The sequence below is a fragment of the Rana temporaria genome, chromosome 2 (assembly GCF_905171775.1).
Source record: "Rana temporaria chromosome 2, aRanTem1.1, whole genome shotgun sequence".
In the NCBI taxonomy this organism is placed as follows: domain Eukaryota; kingdom Metazoa; phylum Chordata; class Amphibia; order Anura; family Ranidae; genus Rana; species Rana temporaria.
Window position 1 is genome coordinate 467,515,885 of NC_053490.1, and position 12,625 is coordinate 467,528,509.

General features: G+C 48.2%; 1 protein-coding gene across 1 annotated transcript; it reads right to left on the bottom strand.

Moving 5' to 3' along the window:
* Window positions 1–3,682: 3,682 nt before the first annotated feature.
* On the bottom strand, window positions 3,683–6,153 carry LOC120927784 (histone H2A, sperm-like). Its single transcript, XM_040338693.1, has 2 exons — window positions 6,047–6,153; window positions 3,683–4,199 (listed from the first exon to the last, which is right to left on the bottom strand). The coding sequence occupies exon 2, from the start codon at window positions 4,187–4,189 to the stop codon at window positions 3,779–3,781; it is 411 nt and encodes a 136-aa protein (XP_040194627.1). The 5' UTR covers window positions 4,190–4,199; window positions 6,047–6,153; the 3' UTR covers window positions 3,683–3,778.
* Between the last annotated feature and the right edge of the window lie 6,472 nt (window positions 6,154–12,625).

The window sequence follows — 12,625 nt, forward strand, 5'->3', positions numbered from 1 at the left end:
GAGCAACCTAGCAGTTACGCGGCGTATCAATAGATACGCCAGCGTAACTGCTTCGTGGATCTGGCCCATTGTCTTTAAAAATTGCCCCAGCCCCTGTTCAAATCCAATCCAGGGACAAAACTAGGGACAGACTTGGTTCGGGGACAGTGTCCTCAATCCGGGGACTGTCCCCAGAATCCGGGAATGTCTGGTCACTCTACTTTATGGAGAGAGGCGGGGTCAATAAGACCCCACATCTCTCCTCGAGGCTGGAAAGCATGAGATCGGGAAAAAAAAAAAATCACAATCTCATGCTTACAAGCCGCATTTGTTTACAACCTCATGTCATAACGTCGCGCCCGGGCCTCCGACGGTCATAGGGATGGTCATCTCTATGGTCGTCATTCGGCGTTGGCCGATTCTTTCTTCAGGTCTCCGATGGCACAGGAGAGCCCGAAGAACCACCGGATGAGAGTGGGAGGGGGGGGATGTCCCCTCCCATCACCTGTAAGAACGATCAAGCGGCAGAAGGACGCTATGATTATTCTTATGGGGCAGAGAATCGCCGGCTGAAAACGAGGATATCTGAATGATGCCTGTAGCTGCTGTCTCACTCGGCTCCCTCTGCTCCATGTGTCTCTACAGCTCCTCCCCCACGACCTTCTCTCACTTGGTGTCAGCAGTGTCTGCCGCGCCTCCCTACATTCTCTCTGTTCCTGGATAGGCGAGGGCGGGGCAGTCCACAGTCTCAGGCTGCCTCTGCCTTCTCTCTCTCTCTCCCCTCAGCAAACAAAAGCCCCCATCCCCGCAGCAGAACGAACAGGCTCCTGCTTGGGGGCCCCAGGCTAGCTCGGGGCCCCAAGCAATTGCTTGTTTTGCCTGTCTTGTTCCAACGGGCCTGTGTGTACGTGGCTTTACTGTGTTTTTCTGCCTCCTTGTAACGTTCTCCATGAGTTCCCGAACCTCTCCCTTTTCCCTCTCACTTCCATTTGTTTGGATTGAGCAGTGTATGCGAGTACCCCTGCAGGGGATTTTTTTTCCGCTAATAAAAGTTTGTAAAAATGTTACTTGCACCATCTAGTTTTCTTTATATTTTCATGTGATCTGGAGACACCCATTAAGGAGACCAGGAACCCAGGATTGTCCATTAGAACCCAGGTGTGGTTCATAAGTGTGCACAGACCAAGCTTAGTTGCAAGGTCGCACGCTCCAAGGTGAGCGTCCATTACCATAGGGGAACACCTGTGTGCCTGCACCTTGGCATGATATTTGGATCACTTACTGTAGGAACATCATTCCCTGGAACGCTGCTATTGATCACTATGCACTGAAAGCACTTTGGAGATTTCAATATATGCACTGAAGCACTTTTGAACATCCTTATATGGACTAGTGTGGCATTATTTTAAAGAATTTATTGTTCATTATTAAATTTAATTTTTATGCATGTTTGTACACTTCAGCAAGTTGTGGATTAATTGCAATAATTATTTGCTAATATCATTTGATTTGCACTTACTGACATTATTTTGTTTTCTCGGTGGGGTGAGCACCACTATTTCAATAGCGCTGGGTTTATTTATTTTATGGCACGATTTATGAGATGGGTTTCACGCTAGCAGCTTCTTTCACTTTTATTTCTATATTCAAATCTGTAGAATTGGTGGCTCGCAGGATTGTTACATTTTCAAGAGTTAATTTTATGTCCGGTTCCTTGATCTTTTTTGCAGGTCCTCCTCTGGGTCGGACCCACTTGTGCTATATCATATAAATTGGGACGTTAGTCTGGTGCGAGAGCGGATGTCCCCCAGAGACAGGCAGGGAAGAGAGAATCCCATAGTTTGATAGAGTTCCAGTGCAGCCATGGGACACGAGACCTGCAGAAGGCGAGACCCGTAGGAGCAGGAGAACTAGAGCCCACATGTAGACTAACTTGGGGTTCACCCTGAAGACACCAATATTGGGATACTGATTGACAGCAACATCTTCCTATGTGCAACTTTAAGTGCTTCAGGCAATGGTAGCCCACCTGGCTGTAGCTTCCTCAGGGAAAGGTAGAAGACTTCAAGGAGGTTGTAACTAGGGTTGTCCCGATTTTTTAGGACTGAGTACAAGTACCGATTTTTCAAGTACTCGCCAATACCGATACTTTTTTTTAAATGTGTCCCCAAATGCAGCCATGTCCCCCTTACCATACATGCTGCCGTGCCGCCGCTTGGTTAATACAGGCGGGGAACATTACAACTTTCATTTGAATAGCTGTAGTCTTTTGCACCGCGTATAGACACTCCCCCTTGCTCGGGATTGAACAGTTCACCCGAGCAAGGGGGAGTGTCTATGTGCGGCGGGAAACACTACAGCTATTCAAATGAAAGCTGTAATGTTCCCCGCCCATATTAACCAAGCGGAGATGAGTCGGTGGGGGGGGTATAGTATTCTATTTCGGTATCGGGGGTATTTGCGGGAGTACGAGTACTCCCGCAAATACTCGGAATCGGTCCCGATACTAGTATTCGGGACAACCCTAGTTGTAACCCGCTCTGTCAAATTTGCCTTACCGATAGGTACTGTAAATATCTCCTAAAAGTGCACGTTTAAGATATTTAGTATGTTCCTTCTGTGGCAGAGGGGTCTTTCTGAGGCTCATCGAGGAGGGTCTGTGGCAGAGACTTTATCCTACAATTGTCCGAGTGATACCCCGGCTGCCAGGTCAGTGAGAGAGGCCTGTCCCGGTACACAAAACCCACTCCGGCAGTAGTGGCGCAGAGAAGTGTTACGCTTGGGGAGCAAGACGGTTTCCCTATCACCACACCTGAATCTGCAGTTCTTTCTTCAACTTTACTCACCAAAAGTTTGTTTTTTTACCCGGCTGGGTAATAAAGAGCACAGCAAAGAGCACCTGTCGTGGACATTTCTTTACTTCTACCATATGCAATACGCATCATTCACCCCTAGGAAATCAGAGGAGCCATGAGGTAATGTGCCGCCCAAACATCCAGCAGCTCCTCCGGGGGTAATGCTACATGTGCAATAAATGCTTTGGCATATACAGTATGTATGCCGTCCATGCACCTCCTGGGGGGGGGGGGGGGTGACTTCATGAGCAGTAGAGTGAGAAGCTCTCAGTTTACAGTATTTGCCAAAACAGATTTTAGCTGCAGTTGTTTGGACAGTCTATATGGGGGGGGGGGGCTTCCTGAGACCCATCTGGATCTTTAAAGACTCAAAGCAGTGCCAGGACAAGGTCATCTAGGGCCCAGAGCGAACATGCCAAACTGCCCCCCCCCCCCAAGATGTATGAGCATTGTGGGTCAGCTAAATAAATTCCCCCTCCTCCAAGTATAAATCTGCCATCCTGCTGAAATCCCCCCTCCTGACATAACTCCTCTACCCCCAAAGTCCCCCCCCCCCCCAGCACAAATCTTCTCCCAACACAAACCCCCCTAAATCACTCTTAGCCACCCCCTCCAAATTTTCCCCAACTAGAATAAGACTCCCCGCTACTCCACCAAATCCCCCGCTTAAACACAAACCCCCTGACCCCCAATCTCCTTGTGGTGCTACCCTCCTCACATGATACCAGTGCCCAGGGCAGCCGTCCCAACTGCCCACCCCTTGTCCCAGCCCTGACTCAAAGTACATTCTTGTAGTGCAAGTGGAGGCAGCTTACAAGATCAGAAATTTAGCCAGGCAGTCACAACAGTGTTAGTAGAACAACTTTTAATAGGTATACAAAATGAATAAAAACAGCATAATATAAAAGCCATCAATAAATTATTGTCAATTTAAAAGTAAACATTTAAACTTCCCGAGACTCTTCAATTGTGGATGGTTGTGAGGATTTCAAGGTCTTCTTTGGCAACAGAATAGCTTGGATGTTGGGCAAGACTCCCCCCTCTGCAATGGTAACACCAGCAAACAGCTTGGCCAGTTCATCATCATTCCTGACAGCCAGCTGGATGTGTCTGGGCATGATGCGGGATTTCTTGTTGTCTCTGGCTGCATTTCCTGCCAGCTCCAGGACCTCGGCACACAGATATTCAAGAGTGGCTGCCAAGTAGATGCCGGCTCCATTGCCAACCCTCTCTGCATAGAGTCCCTTCTTCAGAAAGCGGTGGATGCGGCTTACTGGGAACTGGAGACCTGCTCTAGAGGACTTTGAGGTTTTTCCAACTACAGCCTTTGGGACCTTCTTGCCACGACCAGACATCCTGAAAAGACTGGAAGAAGTTTAAGGGATTAGAACACCTATCAGTTTTTATGGCGATCTAACCCCCCCCCCCCCCCCCCCCAATTTCCTGTTTATCATTGAAAAAAAAAAATTGATAAAATTAAAGAGGGGAATTTTCAAATGGAGACTAGCCTGGGGTCCCCAAGGGGCATTTCACAGATCCCAGGAGCAGACTTATCTGAATGACTTGCCTACATTAGGTATGTGCAGCATATTGCATTAGGTTGTGCACCCCAAAGAGCAAACATAACTTTCTCTGCAGCCTCCGCTGCCCAGGGCAGTGACTGAATTGGAAGTGCTCTGTGCCTTCCTGTTCATTCAGAACTGTTTACTATGCTTCAGTTTGTGAATGAACACTGAGCAAGTGTTCATTTAGAAAAGGAAGGGGCCAGTAAATTACATTTACTAGCCCCTGCTCTCCATCCTGAAACATCCCCCACAGCATCGAGAGGGAACCAGCAGAACCAACAAGGGGGTAGAATGGGCAGTAGGAGGGTATTGGCACCACACATCAATTATAGTGTGCCCAGGCACAACCCCTGTGCATACCCATTATTGCTTTAAATTAGAGGTAATAAAGTCAGAGTGGATCAAGTAAGCATGGGTAGTGCGCATGTGGCCACAGCGAAGACTGATAGGATTAAACGGTTACAGCTCTTGGAGGGGTCTCAACTTACTACACAAAGGGCCAGTTTCCTGTTATTCAGACTTCAGGGAGGGGGGCTAGACTGACCCGTGGGAGTAAACAGTGCCCCATTGTTAGGGTCAGTGAGAGGAATGGTGCCTCAAGGGCCAGATAAAGGAAAGTCAAGGGCCACATCTGGCCCCCAGTTCAGTTTGGAGGCCACTGATCTAAAGAAGGGTGTGGAGCAGTCATAGGTCCAGAGTGGCAGAGAATGAATAGTGGTCACTGAGGGCTGACAGCAAATACAGGCAAGCCCACACCAGTCAAAAAACATGCAGCCAACTGCAAAAGTGACAAGTGTACACACACACACACACACACACACACACACACACACACACACACACACACACACACACACACACTTTACAAAAAACAGGTCATTTGGGGGTTATTTGTACTACTCTGCCAGTAGTGATGGATTCAGATATATTCCAATGTTTGTGGACACTACCTTACCTACAGAATAGGCAACGATTTGGGTTACTTTCACTAAAGGAATGGTGAGAATAATTCTGCCAAAATTCTCTCCCCCCCTTAGTTAGCAACATTTAAAAAAAAACCATAGTGATTAAAATGCCACCAAAAGAAAGCTTTAAAATTGTGTGAATTTTTTTTTGATTGATAGATAGATTGATAGATATATATATCTATCTCCTATGGGTACAGTGTTGCATGGCCCCCCCCCCCCCCCCCCCCATGCCAGCATTGTCCCAGCTATAGCACTGCTCCCAATTCATGGTGTCACATGAGCCACAGGCCCCCGCTTCTATAAAACTCCAGCAATGAGGGAGCTGGGGCATGGTTTACTGGCACTTAGAATGCACAGTCCAGCTTGGGAGCCCATTCACATGGGTGCTCCAGCCCCCATATCAGGAAACAGAAAGCACCAGTGGTTGGACTTTAAGAAGGTGCAAGTGATCAAAAGCCATAGTTCATAGAACAAAAAAAAAAAAAAAACCATCACCCCCACAAAACTTGTTCTAGAAATCCAGGACAATGAACTAAAAATGTCAGGTCTTTACAGCAGCAAGATACGGATCTAATAAAGCATATCCAAGGTATTGGAAGGGAAGGTAAATCACAGTTCACTGGGCCTACATAGACAGCAACTTAACGGTGTAAAATTCAAATACTGCAATCACACTTACCACAAGTTTCTTTCCACTCTTCCTTGACCAGCTAACACTGCAGCAATCCCAAGCCTAGTAGTAGGTCGCCTCACTATAGCTTATATACTGAACACTCTCAGGAAGAGGCCAATTGCAAGCATAGTGCCACAGGTGTACGAGGTAAGGTCATTATTACAGGTTAATCCCTTCCCTGACTCAATCACATTGATTACAAGCATGGCAGAGTAGAAGAAGCAATATGCGTTTAGAGGGAATTTTTTGATACATCTGCCTCCCACACTATTATATTTTTGTTTCCGATTTTATCTATCAGATGGACAAAATTCAGCAACAATTGAGTGCCTGTGTATACTGTCCATCCAATCAGATGGTCCCTCACACTACGGTTGGTACATTTTGATGAATATACAGTGTATCCAGAAAGTATTCACATCGCTTCACTTTTTCCACATTTTCTGTTACGGTCTTATTCCAAAATGGATTCAATTCATTCTTTTCCTCAAAATTCTACAAACAATACCCCATAATGACAACATGAAAGAAGTTTGTTTAAAATCTTTGCAAATGTATTAATGTAGCATTACCCCCAGTGGAGCTGCTGGATTTTTGGGCGGCGTGTTACCTTGTGGCTCCTCTGAAATTCCTAGGGGTGAATGATGCGTATTGCATGTAGTAGAAGTTAAAGGGGTGTTCCAGCCGATTTTTATGTTTATTAAAAGTCAGCAGCTACAAAAAGTGTAGCTGCTGGCTTTTAATAAACATACACTTACCTGCTCCAGCGTTCCAGCGATGCGCCGGCCGGGGCTCCGCTCCTCTCCCCCCCTCCCCGGCCGGCGTCTTCATTTCAACTGTGGGCACCCAGCCGTGACAGCTTTTGGCTTCACGGCCGGGCACCCACTGCGCATGCACGAGCGGCACTGCGCATGCGCACGCGGCGCTGCGTCGTCTGATTGGATAGGAGATCGCCTAGGACCTGTGATGTGTCCTAGGCAATCGCCTACAGGGAGGGGCTGCTGTAGGCGATTAAAGCGGGAGTTCACCCAATTCGGTTTTTGTTTCTATTTCAGCCTTAGATTCCTGCTCGTTTTGTCTAGGGGAATCTGCTATTGGTTTTAAAATATGATCCGTACTTACCCGTTTTCGAGATGCATCTTCTTCCGTCGCTTCCGGGTATGGGTCTTCGGGAGCGGGCGTTCCTTCTTGATTGACAGTCTTCCGAGAGGCTTCCGACGGTCGCATCCATCGCGTCACTCGTAGCCGAAAGAAGCCGAACGTCGGTGCGGCTCTATACTGCGCCTGCGCACCGACGTTCGGCTTCTTTCGGAAAATCGTGACGCGATGGATGCGACCGTCGGAAGCCTCTCGGAAGACTGTCAATCAAGAAGGAACGCCCAGTCCCGCAGCCCATACCCGGAAGCGACGGAGAGGATGCAGCAGTCAGGAGACGCCTCTGTGCAAAGAATGCATCTTTGCACAGTAAACACACACACATTAATTATGTCACAATGAGAATGCATAAATGCACACCCACTGTGGTCCCTAGCACAGACATATCACATGCACATCATATTGGATTAGATCCAAGTACCCCCCCCCCCATTGGTACTTGGGAGCAGTAACGCCCCGCCACGGCTCCAATTCTGTTACTGTGCATTCATACACCATTCAGGAACCTGGGATCACTTCTCCCTGGTCCTGGGGGATCCCTTCTCCACCAAAACTGAGGGTGACACCCTTATTTAATCAGGAATGCCACCCCCCCACATTCACACATCATTCACACACATAAGTCAAATCATGTACAGTATAATAAAAAAAAAAAAAAGTACCCCTGCAAATTAATGTCGGCGGCGTTTGCTCCGTCTGGGCTGCCCACGGGCACGGCCACGGCCGACTGGAGAATCTTCATGGGGGGGGGGTGTGTGAGCAGGGGAGGGAGTATCTTCATGGGGGGGGGGTGAGCAGGGGAAGGAGGAGCCTCCCCTTGTGTCTGTCCTCCTGCTGGCCTGCCCTCCAAGGCCACTGATATCCTTGTGATAGCAGTCTCCCCCCCCCCCCCGCCGCATTGATCTGATCAGTGATCTTTTTTAGAATCGCCTTCCTTTGGGCCGGGGAGGTGTTCCGGCTCTCAGGCCCATGTAAATAGCGCCCATATCGGACGATGGACCTAGCAAGGATTTGCTTCTCAACCTGATTAAAATTGAGCTTCCTGCGCTTGGGTGCCATCACAGACACCACTCAGCAACAAGAAACTCACAGGACAAACAAACAAAAATACACACACAACAAACAAACAAAAACACTCACAGAAGAAACACATAAAAAGCAAAACACACAAGCAGACAGCTACTACAAATTCAAAAACAAACACGCAAAAAACAAACACAATATACAATCAAAAAAAATTAAAAAAAATACACTCAGAAAAAAACAAACAGAAAATACACTTAGCAGAAACAAACACCAACTACTAGCTAATACTCCTCCAAAACTTCTCTATCACACACAACTCACCAACAAACACCGACAAACATTCAGAGCAGAAGCAACTTGCTCTAGGAAGGGTAACACAGGGAAATACTTTTGCAAGGGAAGTGTGTTTGACTGGGGCTATTTATACACAGGGCGATCCTTAAACTAAGTACGCTTGGAATTTTACCTATCTCACTGATTGCGCCGAGCAAAGTTCTGCACATGCCCAGTGAGAAGCAGATTCGTGCGCGCATGCGCAGTACGGCCGGACCTTCATTTGCATGGGGTCACGGCTCATTACAATGAAGCACGCCCACTTCCTTCCCACTTGCAATAACCCCGCCTTACGCCTCAGAATTTAAGTTACGCAAGCGCAATTTTGTGCGCAAATGCGCTGTGGATACGGCAATTACGACACCAACCTAGGGCGCCGTAACTTAAATGACATAAGTTTTGAGTAACTTAATTTGCGCCGCTGTTTGTGGATCTGGCCCAGTAAACTTGTGGTGAGGAAAGTAAAGCTGAAGAAGATAGGAGAATAGCAGATTCAGGCGTAATGATAGGAAACAGTCCTGCTCCCAAACGTAACACTTCTTTTCACCACCCCTGCCGGAGTGGGTTTAGTGTACCCGGACAGGCCTCTCTCACTGACCTGGCAGCCGGTGTGTCACTCGGACAATTGTAGGAATAAGTCTCTGCCACAGACCCTCCTTGGTGAACTTGAACTTGGGAGAAAGTCTCTGCCACAGACCCTCCTTGGTGAACTTGAACTTGGGAGAAAGTCTCTGCCACAGACCCCTCTCAATGAGCCTCAGAAGATACCTCTGCCACAGGTCCCCTCTGTGTTGGATTATTGGAGATGTGCCTCCTTAGTTGAGTTACGTCTGGATTTTCTTCAACTTGTCGCCCAGGTACCGACCGACAGGTGATCAATCCCTTGGTGTCCGGCTACCTCGATCCCCGGTGGTTTGTCCAGGCCCTTTTGGACCTTCAACCTCTCAATGGCGCTCCTCAGACTGACTCCCCACTGAACAGCAGTACAGCTTGGGATCTTCAAATTAGGAACCCAGTCACTCACTGGGTCCCCGCCACAGTTCAGATGCTCCGGGCCAGCATGGCCCCGGAACCAGGAACACCGTGTGGCACGCACGCCCCGGCGGAGTAGGCCATAACGCTGGGGCGCCGTGATGTGGCCACCCTAAAGGTGGGTGCCACACTGGACGAAAAAGAACCCAGAACCAATGGCGTCTGCCCCATAAATACCCCTCCCCAGCATGCACAGCGAGGACAAACCCTCGTGATTGGCCTCTGGGAAAGAGCACCCAAACCTTGACTCCACTGCTGCCACCTGCTGCACCTGGGTTGGAAGAACACCCCAATACAGCAGAATGGGCTCACAGCACAGCCAAGCTGAGACAGAGACCGCATTTTACTAACAATCTGGATCAGAGTTTAACTACACTCTGATCTACCCTTAAATTTCACTAGCACCAGTACTGTAAGGTACATAGGCGCTACATTAAAAATAAAAAAACAAACAAAATCCCATGTACATAAGTATTCACAGCCTTTGGCCGGGTTCACACTGGTCTGACAAACGCTCCGACATTGGGAGCTCCTGACGCATTACGTGTGAAAATCAATGTTTCCCTATGGGAGATGTCTTAACTGGTCCGACACAAGTCGGTCCGACTTTGAAAATGCCCCCTGTACTACTTTTGGTCCTACATTTGATCCTACTTCAGCCCATTCAATATCATTGAAGTTGGATCACAGTAGGATCCTTGTCCTAACCATCCGACTTTTGACATCCGACATGTGATTACAGCAGCAGTAAAAAGAATTTATCTCACAATGGGATTGTTTTGATTGGTCAAAGGACAAATCAGACTATCACATAGTCGGATCAAAGTAGTATCCTGTTCATTCAAGTCGGATGGATGTCAGACCAATGTAGGACCGATGTAGGACCGATGTAGGACCGATGTAGGACTGATGTCGCAGAGCAAAGTAGGATGAAAGTCGGATGACTGTCGTGTCGTATCAGTGTGAACCCAGCCTTTGTCATGACACTCAAAATTGAGCTCAGGTGCATCCTGTTTCCACTGATCATCCTTGAGATGTTAGTGACAGTTCACCCCACAGCGACTTGGGATCCGACTTGTCAGACCTCAAGTTGCCCCAAGTCGCTGAACATAAGAAATTCCATTGGAGTGAATGAGAGCCATCTTAATGTACACTACTGAAGTTGCTCCGACTTCAGAAAAGGTTCCTGTACTACTTCAAGGCGACTTCTAGGCAACTTGTACCCATAGATTTCAATGGAAGTCGCCTCCAAAGTCGGATCGCCATCTTAACTGAAGCAACTTTACAGGAAAAGAAAATAGTTTACCCAGGCAAACCCCTCCCTCCCACAGAGCTGATTATTCTGTGATTGGCCACAGCCAAAGTCGCCTGTCCTGGAGGAAACTTCAAGTTGTAAGTTGCTCAAAGTCACGCTCAAGTCACGCTCAAAGTCGCACTGAAGTTGCCTCCAAATCACCTTGAAAAGTTGCACTGTAAGGCCTCTTTCACATGGGACGGATCAGTGAACCTCCGGGGAGGCTCCGCTGATCCACGCTGAGCTGGCGGATGACAGGGCGGTCCCCACACACTGTGCAGGGTCCGCCCTGTCTTTTCTCCGCTCTCCCCTATGGGGGGATCGGATGAACACGGACTGTCTGTCCGTGTTCATCCGAATTTCAGACGAATGGAAAAATAGGGTTTCCCTCCGTCTGCAGAATCGGAGGATTGCGGAACCGGGTGAGATTGGGTGTCAGCGGATGTTCATCCGCTGACACCCGCAATTTCATAGGGACCAATGTATGTCCCTTTTTCATCCGCACACGGATGGATGAAAAAGCAGACATACGGTCCGCCCGTGTGAAAGAGCCCTTAGTCGGATTGCCCCTGTGTGAACCGGCACTTTCTAAAACTTGATTGGAGTCCACTTGTGGTAAATTCAGTTGATTGCAGGGCTCAAGTCCTGCAGGAACGTGTGGGAACGTAGTCCCTGCACTTTTTTCACAGCAGGAACCCAGTTCCCTTTGCAGGACTAGAGCAGCCGAGCCGCCCGAGCCAATCCTTCACTAAGCGGCGATGCCCAGCTCGAGTCACTGTCAGGGGCAGGCAAACCTTAGTAATCCTTTATGTTACTGGCCGCTTCCTGTATAAGGATTCATTGGGTAGTGTGTGGGTATTCCGTCACTTCCTCAATGCCGCAATGTCTCCTGGGAGCTTTTGTCATTGTTCCCAGGAGACATTGCGGAGGTCTGCCGCGAGTTATCGCGGGATTTAGAAAGAACTTGCTTACTCCGGCCAGTAACATAAAGGATTACTAAGGTACAGTGGATCAAAAAAACATGCGGTCTAGTAATTATGCATATGAGCGTATCTTTTTTTTTTTGGTGGGGGAGTGGATCTTGGGGGCTTTTTTCCCCAGGACTTGACCCCTGGTTGATTGGACATGATTTGGAAAGGCACACACCAGTCTATAGAAGGTCCCACAGTTAACAGTGCATATCAGAGCACAAACCAAGTCATGAAGTTCAAGGAATTTACTATAGACCTCAGAGATAGAATTGTATCACAGATCTGGGGAAAGTACAGAAACATTTCTGCAGCATTGAAGGTCCCAATGAGCGCAGTGGCCTCCATCATCTGTAAACGGAAGAAGTTTGGAACTACCAGGACTCTTCCTAGAGCAGGCCGCCTGGCCAAACTGAGCGATAGGAAGAGAAGGTGACCAAGAACCTGATAGTTACTCTGACAGAGTGCCAGCGTTTCTCTGTGGAGGGCAACCAGTACGACAACCATCTCTGCAGCACTCCAACAATCAGGCCTGTATGGTAGATTAGCCAGACGGAAGCCACACAATAAAGGCACATGACAGCCCACCTGGAGTTTGCTAAAATTCACCTGAAGGACTCTCAGACCTAATGAAACAAAGATTGACTTATTTGGCCTGAATGACAAGCGTCATGTCTGGAGGAAACCAGGCAGCGCTCATCACCTGGCCAATACCATCCCTACAGTGAAGCATGGTGGTGGCAGCATCATGCTGTGGGGATGTTTTCAGCGGCAGGA